The sequence below is a fragment of the Galendromus occidentalis genome, unplaced genomic scaffold (genome assembly GCF_000255335.2).
Source record: "Galendromus occidentalis unplaced genomic scaffold, Mocc_1.1 scf7180000077460, whole genome shotgun sequence".
NCBI classification, from domain to species: domain Eukaryota; kingdom Metazoa; phylum Arthropoda; class Arachnida; order Mesostigmata; family Phytoseiidae; genus Galendromus; species Galendromus occidentalis.
The window spans coordinates 1664389-1686364 of record NW_003805448.1 but is presented as its reverse complement, the minus strand read 5'-3'; the positions used below and the strand labels follow the sequence as shown (position 1 = coordinate 1686364).

General features: G+C 51.3%; 3 protein-coding genes across 3 annotated transcripts; 2 read left to right on the top strand and 1 right to left on the bottom strand.

Moving 5' to 3' along the window:
- Positions 1 to 11448: 11448 nt before the first annotated feature.
- On the bottom strand, positions 11449 to 13598 carry PolA2 (DNA polymerase alpha subunit B). Its single transcript, XM_003744205.2, has 4 exons — positions 13569 to 13598; positions 13078 to 13316; positions 12784 to 12989; positions 11449 to 12673 (listed from the first exon to the last, which is right to left on the bottom strand). Exons 1-4 carry the CDS (start codon positions 13596 to 13598, stop codon positions 11523 to 11525), a joined length of 1626 nt encoding a protein of 541 aa, XP_003744253.1. The 3' UTR covers positions 11449 to 11522.
- Positions 13599 to 13992: 394 nt separating this feature from the next.
- On the top strand, positions 13993 to 14562 carry GatC (glutamyl-tRNA(Gln) amidotransferase subunit C, mitochondrial). Its single transcript, XM_003744204.2, has 2 exons — positions 13993 to 14219; positions 14353 to 14562. The coding sequence occupies exons 1-2, from the start codon at positions 14004 to 14006 to the stop codon at positions 14560 to 14562; spliced, it is 426 nt and encodes a 141-aa protein (XP_003744252.1). The 5' UTR covers positions 13993 to 14003.
- Positions 14563 to 14949: 387 nt separating this feature from the next.
- Positions 14950 to 21975, top strand: LOC100909364 (Ig-like and fibronectin type-III domain-containing protein 1). The gene is made up of 16 exons (XM_029111706.1): positions 14950 to 15175; positions 15587 to 15598; positions 15972 to 16148; positions 16257 to 16544; positions 16655 to 16830; positions 16998 to 17335; positions 17498 to 17791; positions 17953 to 18487; positions 18597 to 18791; positions 18911 to 19065; positions 19148 to 19445; positions 19707 to 20207; positions 20365 to 20808; positions 20919 to 21095; positions 21216 to 21512; positions 21629 to 21975. The coding sequence occupies exons 1-16, from the start codon at positions 14950 to 14952 to the stop codon at positions 21746 to 21748; spliced, it is 4233 nt and encodes a 1410-aa protein (XP_028967539.1). The 3' UTR covers positions 21749 to 21975.
- The last annotated feature ends 1 nt before the right edge of the window (position 21976 follows it).

Sequence of the window (21976 nt, the reverse complement as noted above, 5' to 3'; positions counted from 1 at the left end):
TTCCTTCATCTCGACCGCTCCCAACCTTTCCGTGAAGGATTCATGAGCAGAACACGATAGTCAGGCTGGTCTCGAATTACACGGATCAGTGGTGCGTTGAAAGAAAAGTCCGTTCGCAGTGAAAGTATCAGATTGCCATCGACGATTATTGATTATCAGAAGCCTCATTTTACGTCCGTTGTTTGTGTTGGCGTTGCGGCGACTTGAGCAACAAGCTATTTGCGTCACGGGATCGTGAAGGTGACATTATTTCTCGCAGTTCCGCAAATTCACATCGGCGGAGTAATGAAAGGCTTGCGTACCTACATATACTTTGAATCATTCAAGTTCTATTCACGCGCAGACGTTCCTCAACGTGTACGATGAGTGTTCTTCGTTGATATTCCGCATGAGGGTCTCATATAGCACACGCACTGGAGCTGGTCCCGACTATCGGGATCGCGATTCGCAAATCCGCATTATATGCCGTATGTAACGGAGAATATCGTGTCATAGAACCGCTTGCACAATCAAAACTAAACGGAACCGCGTCAGCATCCGACTCACATGGCTTTAGCTGGACGAGTTGAGACAGACTCAGCGAAGCTTGACTTCCTGTAGAGGGAGGCTCCAGTTGGCAGGAAAGTTCAACAAAACATCAGCCGCGCTATCGTTGCGCCGGAGAAACGTATTGGCGTCGCATATTTGCGATCTGCAATTTCGATCGGTGGCTTCGATGATGGTTTTCGTTGGAGCTAAGCAAAGCGATTCCCAGATTTCGAATTCTATAGCCTCGCATCCGGCGCCGGAATGATTAAATTTAGGTGGGAACGGTGTCGTATCTGTGGTTGGTGGTTGGCATCGGATTGCATAAAGACAGCCGCACCCTAGCGTCCACGCCGACCATCCCGATGAAGTTTACCGCAGATAATAGGGGCGACTTGCGATTCGAGACATCATCGTCACCATTCAGCACAATAATGTTCAACAAGTCGCCAGGTTGAGCAACTCCACTTTGAAAAGAGCGCATGAAAAGGTTGCCGTAAATATCGAGCCGTATCTCAAGCAATAGTTCATATTCGCCCTCTGAGGAAGACTCAGCAAGGGACCCAGGAGGAACTTCGACATCACTCTCATTCGGGAAGAAAGAGAAGTCTCCCTGAAAGCCTACCGACCAAAGAGCCGAGAGCCGAGGTTAGGGCTTGGACGAGACCGGATGCTCTCGAAAGGATCCCAATTACCGCGACGACATACTTTTCGGGTGAAGAAGCAGATCTCAATCGGATTTACTCCGGGTTTACGGCCGTCTCCGACGAACGGGAGCAAAATCTCCACTCTCAGTCAACCATTTATAACCGATCGATAGAATTTTCTCATGGAGCGCTCGGCCGGCTGCCTGCAAAGTAGCGTGCAAGAGGGACGTTCGGCAATCATTCTCGATTTACTCCACGGATTGAATTAAGGAACTCTTCGAGGCCGACTACAAGCGCTGACGGAGTCGAATCACGAGCACATTTTCGTTGTGGCCGCTGAGCACCGCGATAAAATCAGCTTCATTTCGTGAGCGATTTCCAAGCGGGGAAAAGGAGGATTCTCAACGAATGGCATGCCACGGAAGTTGGTAGGCAACGGCTTGAATGCCGACTCGCTCACCGCCTAACAATCATGACACAAAGTGAAGGACCCGAGACCCGACTGACTGGACGGACACTTCAACTTGAGAGCCGGCCATATCGCAGATGCCACGAATTTCCCCACATTTCCCTGCTCGCCGAATTCTCACCTTCGCGTCGATACGGCTTCCCCGGAGCCATGTCACGCCTTGGGTCTTCAAACGGACAGAAATGAGTCTCTTTGATCTTCTGGCCCGCGTCATCAAATCGGCTGCAATCAGGAGAAGATACGCTACGCTCGTCGTAGACTTGGGAGATACATATTTTTGCTGCGGTGGTATTCTGGAAGGAACCCCTGATGGAAACACCGCGAGTGCGAACAGCCCGGGACACAGGAAAGGCTGAGGCATCCGATGAGATAATTTTTGCCAGTCCATCGCCGAAGTTCTGGATATCGTGATCATTGGGGTCATTGATCGGACAAGTTCAAGGCAGGACGTACGTTCAAACGTTCGGTGGGAAATCGCCTAACAAAGCGCGGATTGGGTCGAATTTTGACCATGTGGAAGGCTTCGACGCTCTTGCCGATAACGTATTAGGATTCTCAATCCATGGTCGGCCGGGAACCATTCGGAAAGTCCTTCCATTTTTTCCGAATCCCTCCCATTCCGAATATTCGTTCGCATCCGGTCGGTCGTTGTGGCTGAGAGAATTGAACTTCCAAAATTTTAGTCTTTTTCAGAACAGGGCGTCTGCGCGGAACAATGAGGATCTTCGCGGAGGGAGGGACTTATATGAGCAGTGTTCTCTTTTCCGAACGCTAAACGTAGCTTTGGTCAATAGCTCCATTCTATACCCTTAGGGAAGAGTCCGTGTCGCGCGAGCAGCTCGTCGGCCTGTCCATTTTTAGATAGCCGCAGCCGCTGCTGCAGAGACGGGACCCTCGCGGTCGGAGTGATAAACTAGGAACAATGGAACAGTGAAGTTGAGAGTGAGATCGACTGACCCATGCGAGAATTTCCACCACTACGCCCAAACGAGTGCCAGAAAGCGACCGTCCGACACGGAGCTGACTTCTGACCCCGCAAGCACCATCTGGTCCCTCCGACCGCCAGACGTTCTGGCCGAAGTGAGATGTTCACGGGGGCGCCAAAGTGGCCCAAATATCGACGTTAAAAAATCATTGTATTTCCACGGGACAGAAGATTATCTCTTGTTCTCGCGGGGCCAAGAATTCTACACGTGCAGCTCTTCCAATTGTACGTGTTCCCAGGCTTATTCCCCGTCAGCTCCAGACAATAGACGTGACCTCTATGGCGTTGGATTCATTCCCAGTACGTGGAAGAGGTTTTTTTAATTCTGTTCTCGATTTTCCGCGGCGACGGAGCTCCGTCGTCATTCTTGCCATCTGCCAGATGCAATCATAGCTGCAGGGTGCATTTAGTGCTCGGTGACGCGGCGTTCGACGTTTCTCGTCATCGTCTCTGCGGTCGAAGCGCTCGGTCGATCGCCCCTCAATATTCTGTTCCGCAGAGACTAACTTCCGAAACAATGACAAATAACCAGAAGCCCGGCTTGCCGAGTAGCTTGCCAGCCGGGCCGCTTGACAGGCGTCCGATTTGGCCGAAGGGTCCCCAACCCTTATTGGGCTCGTATTGGCACGGCTACAAGGTCGAGCACTTTCGCCTTCATTAGGCTGTGTGAGCATCGCGGAGCGACGTCTTTTGATCTAAATTGACGCTTTCGATAGATGGGCACGGATTGACCAAAGCCGGAATGGGCAACTCTTTCTTTTTCTTGGCGTCGATTCCGCGCCTACCGCGTCGTCGTGGGACTGACCGAGCCCGCTTTCACTTTTTCTTGGCTCTGACGACAAGTTCTCACCGAAAGCGAAGAAAACCGACGGTGAGTCCTGTCTTCCTTCGACGGAAACAACTCAAGGCACTTATCTACCAGATGCTATGCGGTAGACTGCACATTTCTTCTCCGTCTGAAGGCACCACTAATTTGCGAGTTTTTCCCCCGGTCGGAGGGCTTGCGGACCATCCACCGCTTCATCGCCAGGAATCGCATAGGGGAGTAATTTCCGACGCGGGTTTGGACCGAACGGGCGGTCCACGAGAATAGCAGCGATCTCCAGTTCCTAAAAATCGCATCATAGCTCGCGTGCAATCCTGGCTTCGGGCTCACTGGACCCTGAGCGGGGATGCACAACGAGGCAAATAGGAGCTGTGTCCCGGATATTGTCGAAGGATGAGCTCTGACGCTCCTTAGTCCGATGCATGGCTTCGCATAAATCCCTTACCGACTTACGTCCTCGATCGGATACATGATATCTGAGCCGCCTCCATCGTGGAACCGATGCATCTCGCGTGCGAACCTATTCGAATCCCATTATGATCTCACCATCATCGGCATCAGCACCGAAGCATTTTCCATGATGAGCTGTGGACGGTGCGCGGATCGCCGAGAGGTCTCACGAGTAGAAGAGTGACCACTCCAGCAAAATTCTCTCCTCTCTCCCCTGGAACTCGGCTGGCTTCCAGTGTAGCCCGACGCTCATGACGAGATATTATGTCGTTGGCGAGGGTATCGGGTCCGTGAGAGGAACTTCTTGGAACTTCAGCGAGGAAAAAGAATCGTGGCGATAAGCAGACGAAATATCGACGAGCGGAGGAGACCACAGGCGACGGCTGCGAGAGCGCCGTCTTCACTTCGGTTGAACGCCAATATCAATTAGCGATGCTTTTTCGTCGTACGCCACGTCTTGTAAGGGCATGACCTTCCATACGAGTTATTACATCGTACTGTTTATCAACATAGGGAACACGTTCCGCTGCGTCGTTTCGTCACAGCCTCCCCGCTGAACAAGCTCAATACATGTCGTCTGAACGGACCATGAAATGCGATAATACGGTCTCGTGGAAAGTCAAGCGCCCGTATATCCCCTGCGCGATCTTGTACGAGGAATTCTGGAGCGTCTCGGAAAGACTTCGAAGTTGCCCGTCGTCCGATACGTTCATCGTGATCGAATCCAGAAACGACTCGAAGCACCTAGTTCAGCCGCTTCTAGGCGTTGAGACAGAGCTCAAGACTGCTGACACGTCGGCGTCGCGGTCGCTACGTCGCAATAACGTATGACGCATAAATCGCGAATCCTCGGTCTGCCCCCACTTGAGAGCACTACAGGAACCCCGACTCCGGAGCATGGACCGAGGTCGTCACTCCGAGAGGGGCTTCGCTCGAAATATCTCCCACTGCATCGCCGACAATGGGCAACGTCAAGCTCAACTTAAGGCTTGGCAACCGTTCCGTATTGTGTCAACTTGTTATGATGCGGAGAATTCATTCAATTTGCAAGTCGATGGGCCGCTCCCTACCAGCCACGCATATCGGGACCGAAACGTCGTCGAATCGAGGGTTTATTCAACAACCACCACATTCGAAGGGAGGAGGTAGAGGCAACGAATAAGTGATGGCCGCGAGCAGGAAGAGTTCACAACAGAAGATACGCTTGCGGAAATGCCGAATGTCGTCTGGACAGACAAACGGTCTTGTCTTAAGCTGATGCGGTGGAAAAGTCCGACACATTGTGGCGTTGTTGATGCCCCCGCTGTTGTAAGGGCTGTCGCGACGCATCCGAGCAAGTGACTGGGCGCTTCAACTTTGATGATGCCCATTGGGCGGGACACGGGAGAAAATCTCCTCACAAGTCGTGAACGCGTTTCCACTCGAGCCCACTTTCGTCTGATTCCGTTTGTGAGTGTCGATGTTCGCAACAAGGCGTCGCAAGCCATCGCCGGCCCATGACATCCGGACAGGACTGGTCGTCGACCAGTGATGACGGAACGATCACCTAAAAAGTCTTGGTCGCAATCCAAGCCAGAAACCATCGTCTGCCCCGAGTGTTTCGGGAACGGAGCGCTTGTATTTGAGCGAACGTATAAACACACATTGAGGACGAGCAGCGAAACAACTTAATACGAGCGCCATTCCGCATGTAGGCATCATGAAGTATGATGCGCTGATGACTATTAAGCGAAGTAAAAGACGGCGCTGGGGAACGATCGTTTTGCTTCCATGGAATCTTGCTCGGAAATGACGTGTGTTGGTGACGTAAAGAATCTGTCCCGTCGAATTCTTCCTCGGGGCAGGCCTGTTGTCTGAGCTCGGCTCAGTGAAGTTTCCAGAGAAAGCGAAGAAGAAAAAGCGTTTTCTCGGTGTCCGATCGTGTTGAGAAACGACCTGATGGGGCAGAATTATTAACCGAGAGAAATATTAGGGAATATAAATTATCCGCCAGCCTGCTGCGCTTTTCTACTGTGAGATTCCAGTGTCAGCCGGACAGTCGAGCTAAACGTCTGGGGATCCGCGGTGGCGGTCATAATCATGGTTCAGAATGAAAATATCGAAGTTTGCGGGTCAGAAAGGCTACAGTTCAGATTACTGATGATGCCACATAATACCGGGCTTCAAACTTATGATGTATAACGCTGCGAATTCCAAATGACAAGTGATACAACGCTATAGTGTCTGGCGGTACCTATACAAGTTTTCGTACTTTTCGGCTGCTTGCAAGCCTTGAGAGGTTCCAAGAAGGTATCCCATGCGGACCAGCGCGATCATTATTCACTCAACGAGACTTACGTATTTATGAAACTGACATGAGTGAAGAACCCGCTCTGTCTTTTCGGGACTAGATTTATTCTCCACTTCCCTGACCTGCCATATTCTCCGATTTTTCTTCGAACCCAGAGCAGCCCCCATCAAACCATATCCGTACCCTCATTGATTCAGGAAAGTCTGCGACGTCTCGTGAAGTGGCTGAATGAGGGGAGCGCCTCTTTCTGTATTCATTCCATGGGAGTTGTGGCTCTCGTTCTCGGCTGCTTGCTCATATCTTCAGCGTCCCTGCCAATTCTTGAAGATGTGCCTCATCTTAGAAGCCGAATGATGCCGATAACGCGTAGCGTTCGAACTCCGAAGGGCGTCACGACTCAATTCCCATGCTGATTCAATGAGGTTTCTGATCGAAACGAAATGACTGTAGACTACAAGGTACTCTCCCAGGACATCGAGCCTCGACAGAAATCCCCTGTCTATTGGAAAATTTCCTGCAATTGCCGAACTGATGTACTATCTTAAAATCTTCATGCGACAGATTGGAGACACTTGCCCAAATACCTGATTTGACCAAATACCAGCGCTAAGAGGACACTCGCGAAGGAAGATTTTGAGCTCGGTGCCCGTGAGAGACGTCGCGATGCAGAATCGCGTGTTCTGCTTCGCGGCCGTCACTTTCATTACCATTCATTGAGCGATCCATCTGCATCTGCCGAAGATACATCCAACCGAGCAATCGGAAACCCGATCCATCAGCCATCTCCTCGATCGCTCAGCGAGGCAATTCTCAGAAGGGCGTTGCATTCGGTACAGAAAATTCCGTCCCTGCAAGGACAACCAATCCGAGGAAGTCTCGAGGCTAATCCCCGGAAATCCGCGCTTCGTGTGGGAGTCGACGAACATCGTTCGTTCCGACGGAGTTTAGTCAACGAGAAGCTTGTGAAACTTCCCAGGAACATTTGAACTCTCAAGTGGCTACTTCGTTTCTCAGATTGACTTCTCCTCCTCCGGTGAATGGCGCTGCGCCGCTTACGTCTCCCGATAGAATGCCCATCGGCGGATCTCAATAGGCGGCCCTGAGAAATCGCTCGCTTCTGCAATACTCACAGAAAATTGGAGAGGCGCGAAAAATGTGTCGGATCATAGGACCACTGGCATCGGGAGAAGATGAGACGTGAATTCGCGGAAGAAAGCAAAAACAACAAAGACCATTGTGTGCATGATCAGGTTCGCCCGTCTGTTGTTGCTCAGCTATTCAGCGCATCTTCAGAGCGCAGATGAAGCTCCGTGCTCGGTCCGACATTCCGCTCGGAATTCGTCGACTTATCAGTCAGTCTGAGGTGGGGGTGGGAGGTGGGAACAATAAGTTCGGGCTTCTGACATCAATGATGACGCCGATGATCGACTCCCTTGCCCACTCGGAGCGCATCGTCGAGCTTGTGTAGGAGCCGTGGAGCTTATCGAGCGAGCATGCTTCGAATCCCTATGTCGGCAATTATACGAAATTCAACGTTCGGGGGAACTTCAACGCGATAATGGAAAATGCAATTCTTCCTCAATCTTATCTCCGCCCCTATTGACGGCTGCCTCAAGTACGCGCACTTATCGCAGACGCGAGGAAAAGCATTTGACGCGGATTCATGTTTTTGGCTTTTACATAAGTCCCCCGCCATATTCGACATTTTTGTGCTATGAGTTGTGACTCGGCTTGAAAGACGCGGAGGAGGAAGAAAGGGGAAGCCATTTCCTTACGAGATGTGGAAGTTTTTTGTTTTCTCGATTCGCACTAGGATCATGGGTTTGAAACGATAAGCGCTCCACGCATTGGATTCTTTCACCCTCAACCCCGCCGTTCAACATGGGATGCACCCGGTCCGTTTGTAACGTACGCGCGTCTATTTTCTAAGAAAATTTCTCCGCTTCCTTGAGGGAGCGATGAAGTTTTGGTTTCGATTTTCTTTTTGTGCGTTCCTTTTCATTTTTCCCTTTTTCTTCGAAGAATGTCGTCTTCCGAAGATCTTCCCTTCCTGCCCGCGCCATCCGATGCCAACGATGTAACGAAGCGCGAGCACTGCGTCAGGTGATCTTCGCGGAAATTTCAGGAGCAAAAATGCGGACCGGGCGTGGATAGATGACCGTTGAGCTTTGTGCGGAGCGTGCAATGCGCGGCCCTAGACGGCAGACCTTCAATCGGGCAGATCTTCGCGGTGAATTATGAAATCGCTGCTCCGGCTCGGAATTCACACGCCTGACAGCATAGGTAGACTCAACTGAGGCAGGCCTGGAATAGGACCACAAGAAAAGGAGCGATGTGTCGATCCGGGACGGACATCGCCGGTCGCGGTCCTTGTCCAAATCGCTTGTGATCGGGAGCCTTCCTCTCGATTTCCTGCGTTTTCAAGGGGAACGAGGTGGGTCGTGCTATCCTCGAGAGCCAACACGCTCAGGTCGCTTCACCGGCCGGGCCTCCGCTTTTCATCGCTCGCTCGATGCATGGTTGAAAAGTGAAATTAGGGGGTCCGAAGACGAGGAGAATTGAAATGTGCTTCCGGGAGAATTGAAGTGTCGTCCGGTGAGCTGCTCCGCTCCCGCAGTGTGCGGCGGGGGATTTGTCCGAGCGTCTGTTGTGTTGCATCGCAACGCGCTGCAGGGTCTGACAGAGTTGTTTAGTGTGGTCCGTCGACTGATGACCGGAGCCGGGGACTCCGCCCGCGCGACGTGATTCTCCCCGATCGACAGTCGGATCCAACGATCGTTCCCCATTCCTTCCTGGGGAGCCTTTCATTCCCCTCGCTGTGTAATTCAGTGAAACTTCACGGATGATTTGCATTCTTTAATTATTATGGATGCCAGCTTTTGGAAGCGGCCATCCCGTCTGTCTCGAATAGTGTCGGACCCGGGAATTTAAAAGTCGATATAGGAGAGCAAGAACCTCTGGCGCTCATTGAAGATTGCCTCGCTATCCGTGATAGCAGACCTGGGCCCACGATGAAAGGAATACGCACGGGTTGGAGAAAGACTCGACGAAACCGGATTAGAAAATTTCCGGAAAACTGTCGTCGGAGGGCATTCACAGCCGAATGAGGTTGATAAACTCATCCGATTCAATTGCAACGGCACTTGAGATCTTATCAGTCAACGACGCGCATTTGTTGTCGCAGGTGGGCATTGACTTCTTCACGCAGAGCTCAGCTTCGATGCCGATATTGGAGTCGGCGGCAAGAACTTGCAGAACCCGTTTCTCAGATGATACTGGCGCCGGGCATCCGAACCGATACGGGCGTCACTCACGGCGTCGAAATTCTTGGACCGACTGTCCAGTTCATCCGCTCTGAGCCGTCGACATCTCGGATGTGCGGTCACTTCATTTCCGAAACCAATGTACAGACTCGCGGTACCCGATCCCTTCTCCGGTTTCTCGGTTCTGGCATGGTCTCGGTGAACAGTCTCCCAGAGCTCAGTGACTTCCCGGATTCAGGATACCGATGCAGAACACTCGACGGTCATAGGCCGCTCATTAAAGTATTGTTTCTTTTATTTCAGCTCAAATAATCGCCATCTTCAGCGACAAGGCGTCCGATTCTCGTGTTCGGGGGAAGGGAGGCAGCTAGAAACGAAGCGAGATTCTCGATGTAATGAAGTAATCACGATAAACTCACAATCCTAGAACAACATGGATCTCAGAAAAGCATCAAGGATACCTGATGGTCTCGATCAGGTAGTCTTTCGAGTGGCACTAGTCATCATCGGATTATCCGTTGGATTCGTCGAGTCGCAAAGCTGTAAGTTTTCTGAGTGTTCGCTTTTTGGATACAATATTGGTACGGAGATTCGGAACGTCTCATGACAGGGAGGAGAAAGACCGGAGACAATCAGTTCAGAATCCGATGCCGAGAAGCATAAGCGGTGTCTGACTTTTTGGAAGGGGAAAAAACGTGGAAATGGAGTGGACTAAAAATAGGTATCGAGTCGACGTTCGGCATAACGACATATTCCGAGAGTATCGATGAAGGAAAGAGACGGAGAAAATCGAAGAAAAGGGAAAAAGGAGAATATTGAAATGGCGACGCAAGGGCGCCCACACGCGTCGGATTCGGCGCCGAGTGTTGGGCCAAGCTCTGCAATCTTGATTCATCTGAAGCTCGGATCGAAACGAGTTTGTTTGTTTTGAAATTTCAAGAGAATAGAAGAAAGACAATCAAAACTATCAAAAATCACCGGAATCTCAATTTTTTCGCACGATCCACTCAGCAGCGTGGTCGAAGCTGAATTTCCATTGACCGTCCTGCGAATATTCCAAAGTCAACGCAGGATCAAGGTCGACGGTGGTAAAAATTGAATCAGCCGTCGGAAATCGTTGGCACGGGATGAAACCAGACTGAAAGTGTTCCCCGGAGCTAGAACACGAAATCCGCTCACGGAATCCGCACAATCACATCTGCGAGCAGGACAAGCCAGCGAACAGATGACAAAGTCCCGAAATAAGGATATTGTCTGGGTTCTCCCAACGCGAGTCACTGATCGATGCGACGCCCTGAGCATTCAAAAATGCTCATATGCAAAGCTCATAACCTTCAAATCGGATTGAGCCCAACAGCAAGGATCTGTCGCTCCCTTCATCTGTCTATCCCTCTGGCATCCATCTACTCTCTCAGAAACTACGAATGAGGAAAATCCTTGAGGAACTTCGCCACCGCAAACCAACGACGTGGAACCTCTAACGAGCCGGAGATGAGCTGAAGCGAGGCCCATGAAGCGACTAATGATAGAGGAGTAAAGCAAACAAGACTAGGAGACTTAAGAGCTGAGTCGGTGCGGCAACGTGAGCGTCGCTAGCCTGTACAGTTCAACTAAGACACCGTGAGCCTTCCGAACACAATTGGACATCATTCATACGGAGAGGCGCATAATTCTTTCTGCATCGCAACGCCGCTCAACATCTACCGCGCTTACGAACGCCGCAGCTCGTGATTTATTCGATTCTATCGTACAAGCTGTCAAGAAGCGACCGAAAAGCGCCGCAGACGGTGATCTACGCACTGCTTTCATGTCGATAAGGAGCCCCCTTCGAACCTTGATGAACTTCCATTGAACGAAGTTCTCAGTGGAACAAACGCACCTAATCAAAACGAGATCGCAAGGCTCGGGCAAAGATGAGGCTTTTGAGGTCCGCGAAGATCGTCCAGGATTTTAAGAAGCGATTCAAAATCAGGAGAGCCCTTCAAGCATCCCTAAATTTGTCCATCGACTTTTATTTACATCTGAAACCAGTAAACCCACGATGATTGTCCTTTAATTTCTCGTTTTTCAAATCCGCACCACTTTCACTCGAGATGAGTCCACCACCGAGTCGCCTTTGAAGGGAGCGATGTCTAGTATCGCATAACTACCGGCGTCCATACCTTTCACGAGACTGCCTGGATTGACAACCATGGTTCTCTCCTCCTCGAAAGCAAACGGTGCGACAGTCGCCGGCAACACGAGAATATGCGGCCTCACGTCGAACATCATTCGATTCAATAGCGGTAATCTCAAAGCGAGTTCCGCGTGCGGAGGGAAAAGCGGATAGAAGCTGCGCTGCTGGAGCAGCGCCCGCGCACAAAAGCGGTTCACGTCGAGATTTTCCTCGACGTTGACCAGAGACTCGGTCATTCCACGAATGATATCCGTCGACGAGACTCCGATCTGGATTCCGTTCACATCTAGAATGGCGGGATCGTTCAGACAAGTTACGCGGCTGTCGGCGGGGAGGCAGTAGCGTTCGGTTGGAAACGCTCGACTGGAGCCGTGGTTCTCCCTATGGTTGGCTACAATATATAATCGGGTATTCTTCCCGGTGAGCTTGTTCTCCAGGTGGGCGATGAGTTGCAGAAAATATTCTTCAAAGGAGCAATCGAGGTTCGTCGAGAGCTTCTTGTGGTTGGCATCGACGAATGGGCCGACGAGTATCGCCAGATCGGGCTCTTCTCGGATCAATTGTTCAATGAAATCATGGTACGGCTCGTATGACATCGTATCGAGCGTTGTGTAAGGTCCAGCAACGACTAGAATCCTGAGACCAGACTTCAAGTTCACCGGAGACGGCAGGGGTGGGAGCTCCGGCTCGAAGCTTTCGTCCAGAAATCGAGCCTGGTTCGCCGGGTTGCCGACTTTGGCCAGGATTACCTGACCTGGAAAGGCGGGGAACTTCGGGAAGACCGGTGTGCTTGACGAGCGAGAGACCTCATAGTCTCCGTACAGGAGAAAGGGGAGGTTCGGTCTTTTCGGAGGACGCAGCATTCCGTAAACGATGTCACCGTCCGAGAGGAAGCCCCCGCTAATGTCTTTCAAGTCCTTGTCCGCGAGAGCGAAGGACTCCTTCATCCGACCCAGGCGCTCGAGCACCGCAAGATTCATCTCAGTGCGATTCTTGTTCTGAAGACGGCCTTGGACCTCCACGTCGTTGACAGGCCTGCTGTCTGCAGAGAAGACAGGATTGAGAGACTGAGTCGAGCGGCAAAATCTGTGTATGCGAAGGACTTTGATTGGGTGCGCGAAAGACCACCCGTAGGAGAGTCGCAGAACTTACCGATTTTCTTGACCTGTGGGTTTTCGAATTCCGCGAAGTCCCGTCCCTTGTAGCTAGCAACCACTTGACCAGTGCGTCTTCCGGACTTGTAAACTCGGGCTGGCGTCGAATCGGTTCCGTCGGTAAAGGAAGCACACAGCGGATTGCCGTTGTTTTGCCTTTTGGGGGTTGATAGGGCGGGGGAAAGAATCGCCGACGTAACGGATCTGAAAACGGTTCTTAGCATCAGATGATCACGAATGTAGGTGACTTCTCCACCGCATACCCTGGCTGATGTTGGAAAACAAATAGCACCTCTTCTGAGCACCGTGGCTGGGCGTTTTCGGAGGCGGTGGGACGCTTTGTTTCTGCTTCTCGAAATCCAATATCATTTTTTCCAACGTTTCGGTGTTGTACGTGATGATCGCTCCTTTCGCCCATGCGACCCAGGCATCGCAGAAGTCTGATGGCCCCAGCGAATGTTTTTTGCAAAATTGAAGACATCGCTCTGGTATGATGTCCTCGGCAAATTCTATCCCGAAGAGAGAAAATTCCTGGAAATACATTTCTTGTTTCGGAACGACGCGGTCTCACGACGATCATTGCTGCTCAAACTCATCTATGCTCTCGACCGAGACAGACTATAAACCGGATCGGACCTCCGTCTCCAATCATTCGAATCGGGATTGGAATTGGAATTTTTCACGTATGTTCCATTCATGCTCGAGGATTCGAGCCGAGGAGATTGTGTTCGCGCGCCGGAAAATTCGGAACGCCTCATGACTACCCCATGAGAAGAATCGTACCTGAACTACATCGTCCCAGGTGAAATCCATTTCCGATCTTGCGCTAAGATGTTCACAGCCACTTCAATACCTCCGGATCATGGGTCACAACATTTCACAGAATGAAACTCCGGAGCGATTTGGCGCCAATGCGAGTCCAACTACGACCACTGTGGCGCGCGCTTCCTCCTCGCCCTGTCAAGAACCTCGTCTCAAGGTTACCCAACGAATTTCGACGACCGTAAGACTCCGCGAAGCGTCTCCTCCTGGATCTCAACATCGTCCGACACGGTCCGGTACCAGCGTATTCGCCGAGCTTCGGTCGAACGTCACCGACGATTCAGTGAATCCAACGACGACCGCGGGAACTCGGGCGACCCGCCGCATCATCATTCGAATCAGCTGTTCGCCTACCCTGCTGCTGTCGTATAAAGATTCCGGTGATTCGTGAATAAGATGGGACCTACGAGAGTTCCGCTGGTGATATTCCGAGCGTTGAGCAGTAAAGCGCGGTCGTGTGTACCCCAGGAACCAGTATTCCGAAAGCTGAAAGAGCATCCTCGTGTGGAAATCCCGATACAGACGGTCCATCTCCTCGAGAGATTGTCTCTAGTTCGTTTCGGGGAAGCCGAAGCAGTCACGCGGCTGGAAGAAGCAGTGAAGTTCGCTCAGGTGAGCAGTCTTATCCAGTTTCGAAGGAAGAATGCATCATATGACGAAAACGCGACGCCGACGGCACGGTAGATAGTTTATCCAGATGCTCCGGTGAGGTATTCTACCACTCAGTGCGCGAATTCTATTTTAGGCGATTTTTGACGTTGACACTTCGAATGTAGAACCAATGCACACTGTGCTCGAAAACAGAAGTGTTCCTCTGAGAGAAGACCGTCCACAGAGGTGGGACCCAAAGCTGGTTCTCAATAATGTCACTAAAATGGAAGAAGGTTTCATTGTTGCGCCGCCGGGGAACATTGCCCTGAAGGAGGATGAGCGTCTAAATGATTTGAGGAGCTGAGGAAGCCGCTCAGCCGAAGACTGTCGGTTTTAGTCATTATTAAGCGTATCAGAATAAACATGAAACCATTTTGCGTGAGCGTCTTCCGAAGCACCCGAGTTTTCATTAGTGTCTCCGGTTCAGAAACCTCGGCCAAGAGGTGGGGTCAGAGTGAGCTGAATCGACTTCCGGCGGATACAATGATTTCGCGAGAAACGAATGGCGAATCTTCAGCCTCCGTGAAAGATTGCAGAACGGGCTCAGAGCGGTTGTATCGCACTCCATTACTGCTGCCGGGGGACTCAGCAGCAGAAAATTCTCTCAAATTGAGATGGCGAGCAAGATTCTCGTTTTCTGCAGCGCAATGGTGCGTTGCTGCGACAGACTCTTTACGAAGTTTCTCCCCTCATGGTTTTCTTCAACTCCTCAGCAGTTCCCAGCCTGCAGAACACCCCGTTGGACCCAGTACTATCGACCGTGGGAGATGAAGCTCTGATTGATTGTGTGGTTACAAACCAACAGAACTACTCCGTCATGTGGAAAAGACTCTCTGATGGGGACAAAGGAGTCATTCTCACGGTTGGAACGACCCGTGCTAATGGAGACAGCAGATTCTCTGTGTTGCACAACAAAAGTGAGTATTTATCTCCTCCACACGGAAGGGGGAAAACGTAGACTCTCTCGGTGGATCGGACGGGGCCTCTCGCGGCAAAGCGATGGATACCCAGCGTTCTCAAGAGGGATGAAGCCCGAATTTTCCTTGAACATCCTCTGGGTGCGGAACATGGGAATTAGGAACGGTTTTCAAAAATCGGTACAAAAAAAATGGTTCTCGGCTTGGAGGGTATAATCGATCGGGTCGCGGCTAGCTAGCATTCGGAATGACTTCTCACATGGGTAGAAATGGTTTGGGACACCAACCGGTGTCTGAAATGTGAGATGATATCGGCTTCAGCACTTCCTGCTCTGATCAACGCATGGTGTACGTGGCATGAACAGACTCAGCTAACTACTTTCCCTTTGCATGGGATGGACGCGCCTGCAGATAACGAAACAGGTGAGTTTACGACAATGAGTCATTTTCAACAAACCTATGGGAGGAGTATTACGATTCTGGATCCCTAATGGGTATCCATTCTGCAAGTCATTGGCTTGTGCTACACAATATTCTGCATCGAGTCTCAAGAACAACAATCGAGTCTCCATGCTTCATCCTCAAATGAAGCCGCTGAACTCATTTGGAGAAATACTCATTGGCTTCATTCTGTCTTTTTATTCTGATGAGCACTCATCGGAAGGCAGAATGCCATCAATAGACTCATTTCTCCACGAAGCGCATGCAGGGCACATAAATCGGGAGAAGAACAGTGACAAGCGGTGGATCGCGCGCTTGCATCGTTTCACAAGTGCGTTTTCTCGCTTTCCAACAGGGCATAACAGTTGGGTGTTGCGAATTCATCCGACACGACACAGTGATTCTGGAAGATACAGCTGTGAGTTGAACACGCAACCCCATCAAACTCTCACCAGACTTTTGACCGTGCTCCAAGAAGATGTTCCCACCAGAGAAGAAAGCGTCACGCTTAATCTAAACCATAATTATACAGGTAAGGAAAGCCCCACGCCGAACATTCTACAAAATAGCCATCGCAATAAAAATACATACATACAAGTACAATCCTCCAACTTCCTGAGAGCTACGCTTTTTTCCGCAGCCTGTTGCGCCCAGCAAGGCATTCCCCAAGAGTGTTTCGGGTATTGCACACTGCACGGCATTGTGACCGGTTCGCACAACAGTCCCCGGTCGTGCCTTGAATACATTTCTACTCTGACCGAGTGTTTGACAGACGGTAGAAATCACATGCCGTGCTGTCTGGAACAGGGAATCCCGAAGACGTGTCGTAGCGTTTGTGTCGGCGACTACTCCTTACAAACCATAACCGAACATTACAAATGCATGGACTACACCATGCAGACCCTCGCGTGTATTTCCAGTGGCATCGGTACGAACGAGGCTTATTTTAATCATTCAGCAGCATTTACATTCTCGCATATCGACGGTTTTCCGTGAGTGTCTTCCTCATGCGCCAACGCATTCTTTCCATAATCGCAGAGATTCTCCCGGGCCAACCAAAGAATGTAGAGATAGAAGCGATATCGCCAACTCAGCTGAAAATTGATTGGCTGGCGCCCCATCAACAAACGGCTGTACATAACTATATCATCAACATCACAGAACTAGCGTCGTTCGATCCCAACGTCAGTCTGATGAATTCCACCGAAGAGAAAGTGAGCATTTTATCTTTCTCGCGACAATTCGTCGACTCCAATCTTTCCACGGATCTGGCAATCGGAAGATAATTCGTCACTCTCAACGAGAAGAATGGAATAATTAGATGCTTCCCACGAAAGGAATCGGTCGAATGGAGCTAATCCCGGCGAACTTTCAGGACAAGCCGAAAGGATCCGATGAGGATAAGTCTGGCGTGAGCCTCGGCCACTCGATCAAGCTAGGGGCGAACCAGACATCGTTCACGATGCGGGGCTTGAAGCCGTCCACTATGTATCAAATATCGATATACTCACAAAATTCAGAGGGACAGTCGCTGCCGACGATACCGATTCGAATCCTAACTCTGGGCAGTGAGAAAAAACCGTCCAACCAGGGCGATATCAAGGCAGCATCAGCCAAAGAAACCATTCCGGATATCAGGGCTTGTTGCGTCGACAAAGAGGTCAAGCAGGAACGTTGTCTGAAGACAATGTGTGATCCTAGCAATTCACACGAAGCTACGTAAGTCGAGCTGACTTCGAAGCATTCTCTTTTTTTGCTTTTGGAGCGAGGATTAGGAATTTCATGCCACGACCGTCCTTAACGCTCATCGGCCGCTCGACTTCCGAAGTATTCCGCCGAAGATATTCTCTGTTGGGGCTGATGATCGTTTTTTTCCCGCAGACTGACCGACATCATGATCTGCGCGCCATGGGCGAACGTCACTTTCTCCTGTATGGCGAACAATATCGACCACACGGACTGCTGCAAGCGTCGAGGCATTCCAGAGGACTGTTTGTATTTCTGCACCGGCAAAGTGACGAAAATCGATTACAATCATTTCAAATGTCTCGAGTACATGCCATTCTACGGGAGTTGCGTCCTCGAGCATTACGGCGTTCTTCCCGGAAATCCCGTCAGGGTCACCGTCAACGGCGTCAGTCAGAAGTGGGCTGTGATTTCTTGGGATCCACCAAAGTGAGTTTTTCTGGGCTACACGAGAATCAGCATTTAACGTATGTCAATATCGATCCGGCAAACAATTCTTGGCCCGTCATTGAGATCCTCGGAGTGGAGAAGGGAACAAAAGGACAAGCCCTGATCCCCTCTAATGCTTGGACATCTTGTTGCTCTCCCAGGGAGAAACCGGAAACGGTAACTCGGTACTCTTTCTACTACCGGAAGCTCGACGGCTTCCAAGAGAACGAACCGTACTTCCAGATCTTAGGAGTCGATTCTCCCTATCTCCTTGACGGTCTGCAGCCTGGAAGCTTTTACGAGGTGTTCGTCGCTGCGGAGAACAAGTTCGGCTCCTCGGAAGGCTCTGAGCGGCTCATTATCGATACGAAGCCTGTAGATGAGGAGCCCACAAACAGCACCACGGGATACAGCGAAACTGAGTGTTGCATGGAGGCCAAACTCAACGAAGAATGCATGCCCCTGTGCAGTTACAAAGTCAAGCTCAACGACCTGCAGAGACTCGGTCCGAAGTGTATGCATCAGCTGGATATTCTCATGAGGTGCGGCGCCGGGGGTCGGGATCATTCACCGTGTTGTCAGCGATATGCTGTCAATCCCGCCTGCATCTCCATGTGCTCCGGGAAGCTCTCCGCGAACCAATACGATTCATTCAACCCGCGACTGTGCACCCGCGAAATGGGCGCCATTCTCACGGTACGGCTCTCGCTCCCGGACCGTCGGCTTTAGGAGTCCTCCTCTTGATTACTGCCTGCCTAAAGCGTGGAATCCACAACGATGCTTAATCGATTTCCCCATATTCCAGTGCATGGAGGAAGGTACAGGGAAAATACCATCGATGCCGGATGACTTCCACGTCGCTTTCACCACACCCACTTCCGTGCATCTCGAATGGCAGAAGAACCCGGATAACGGCGAAAATATAAATGTCACGAACTATAAAGTTTTCTACACTGAGGTCTTCGGAGATATCCCTCCCACTCCTCTCAACTACACAATGGTACGTCAGACTCGTGCCTCTGATAGAGACATGGACTCTGAGGCGTCCCTCGAGGACCGCGATCCTCGTTCCCGCCACAATTCGGGAGCCAAAGCCAAGTCCATATCCGATCTTTCCAGAACATCACAGTGAAAGCCCCGATGGCAATAATCAACGGCCTCAAAGAGAACACCAAATACAGCTTCTACAGCATAGCCACGAACGAATTCGGTCAATCGACGCCGTCTCTCATCTTGCTGGTAACCACGCCTACGAGTGGTGTCAATGAGAAGAGGTAGGTTTCGTGGAGCTCGTGCTGTACAGCTGAAACATACATGACTTCTGTTACTCGATGAAAAATGGATGGATTTTTACAGAGTGGACGCGGTTCTGAGTCCCCCGTATGGCGTGGAAGTCATCCATTCCACCGTTCGTACGATCGCGGTCAAATGGCAGCCTCCGATCCACGTGCCGCCGCATCAAGAAATTCTCTATACGGTCTACTATCAGGCGACCAATGCCACGGGCAATGTCACGGAACAAGACGAACTTCCGAACACTGTCACGACGATGTTCACGCAGCTGCTCCTCACGAACCTGACCTACGACACTCAATACAAAATCTCGGTTCAAGCACGCACGCCTGAGGGTGACCGTAACAGCCCCGTGTCGGAGGTAAGCTCGATGAAGGGAGCGAGGCAACTAGAGATCCCCGGCCGAAAATGCGGCCGATGATTCGCCATAGTGATTGCCATGCTTCGGAATATGTTCCCCTCGGGTCATATTCGTAGGAATTCCATGGTCTTCCTCCTCTACGCGACGATATATGGTGGAACATCCTCTGGAACGTCTCGTGGATGAGAATGAGGCGTTCCTTGCTCCTCTTTCAGGCTACTCTCTTTCCGGCAGGTTCAATAATCTGATCGTGTCTTGCAGGTGGTGCTCGCGTGGACAGACGCCGCGATTCCGGCCTACGTGAATCTCCCATTGATCGCTCCGATCGGTCCAATCCGAGAGGGCAGTAACATAACAGTGGCTTGTCTCGGCTACGGTGTTCCCGCACCCAACACCTCGATTTACATCAATGGACAGCTGCTCGTCGCTTTGCCGCGGCACCAGGTGGCCGTGGCTCTGCAGCGCATAACGAGGAATATCACGAGATTATCCTGCTACGCGGACAATGGTTATGGACCGGGTGGATACACCAGCCTCAGTGTCCACGTCCTATCGAGTCCCATCGTGACTATTCCCGTCGAGGAGGTGCAATCCGAAGAAGGAGCGACGGCGCGACTCAACTGCAAGGTTTCTGGATTCCCCGAGCCGCAATTCCACTGGACCCGGGACCGTCAGAGCAGGAACTCCATCAGAACCACAGACACCGTTGGGCTGCAAGCAGTTCCCGATATGGAGATGCCTCACACCTACACATCGTCTCTGGTAGGTTCCGCCCGCGTCCTCTCTTCGTGTAGTTGCATGTAGCGACGGGACGGAAAATCTGCGATCCTTCCAGACACGCTTTCTGGTTCACACGCCTACTAGATGGTTCAGGCCGGATCTCCCCGAGGAGAAATATTCAAATTTTTCCCCTCGACAGATTCTCAAGAGGATTTCGAAGGCCGACGCCGGGAAATATTACTGCAGTGCTTCTAATCAGTACGGAATGATGACACGCTCCGTCGAGCTCAAGGTCAACGAAGCGAACCCCGACAAAAACTCCTCTAGCTGCTGTGCGGAACAGGGCGTGTCTCCCGCGTGTCTCTCCGCGTGCGCATACGACGTAGATATCATGTTCGCGCTGAAAAAGCCCGAATGCATTCAGGATCTTGATAAGTTGATGCACTGCGCCGCAGACGGCAGCGACCACAGACTGTGCTGCAAAACGAAGGGTGTGCCGTGGTCTTGTCAAAAATGGTGTGCTGGACGACCAGTACAAGTTCCTACACACTGCGCTCTGATATCGGCGAGAGAGATAGTCAGCTGCTTCGAAGAGGGAAAAGGTATCCTGCCGGGACCGCCTCCAAACGTCAAGGCCAGTCGGGTTAGTGATCGCCGCTCCACCAATTATCGCCTAGCCTTCCTCGATTATTCCGTCGCTCCGATTCGACTTCGATCTGTCAGCTGATTCCCCGGAACGTCATTCATTTGCAGCTGAACGGAGAAATTCTCGTCACTTGGGACAAGCCCACGAAGCATCCCGAGGTTGTTCAATGGTATAAGATATTCTGGCGAATCGTCGGTTCGATGGACGCGAACAAGAACGAGACCGATAAATTGGAGTTCCGTTTCCCTGCCGACGACGATAAGATCTACGAAATCCTCGTCAAGGTACGTATGAACTATTCGAACAGAGCAAGCGCCGGCAGTCGGTGGGGTTCGAGCGATAGCTACGGGAGTAGGGCCCCGATCCGTGCGTCGAGACGTTAATGAAAATCGCCGATATTCCAGGCGGGCAACCATTACGGCATGAGCCAACCGGCGGACGCTCTCGTCGTCCACAGCAATTCAATTACGGCTTACAGCGAACATCAACAGGCCGTCGGTGATGGCGGCAGAATTTTGGTGTCGTTGTTCATTAGTCTAATTGTTATGGCTGTTGCGGCGGCCGGCTTCATGTGGTATTACCGGAGACAGAAAAAAGGCTCCGGCCACTCCGCCTCTAACCAGGGCGTGAGCTTTGAGAATCCCACCTATCTCAAAGACGGCATTTCCCTCTCACCCGCTACGAACTCGGTGAACTTCAATGTGAGTAGCGCATGATGATCGAATGGACCAGCTAGGGAGTGACATTGTTTTCGAGGTGGTGGCGGTGGAGGCGGTGGAGGGGAAGCTCATCACACAACACACTCATCGGCCCATAGAGTGTCTTCGCCTTCCAGAAGGATAAAGACTCATCTGCGGAGCTAGACCTCACCGAGCGTTCGGGACCTCGCGCCGTCGAGAATCAATACGAGGACTTCAGACACGTACGGCTACACTAGACGAAGCCTCAAAACGACTCTCGAGCTTCACCAATAATTATTGTATTGCCGAAACTCGGAGAATCAGAAGTCAATTCGTATGTATTTAGTATTTAGAAGGGAGACATCTCGAGTGTGAAAGGAGCCCATCTCGCGGGCAAAACCGCCCAAGGAAATTGACGGGGAATAGGGATGCGGAGGAGGAGGCTGACCTCATCGGGGTAGCACGAGGGAGGAGTGCGACCTCAT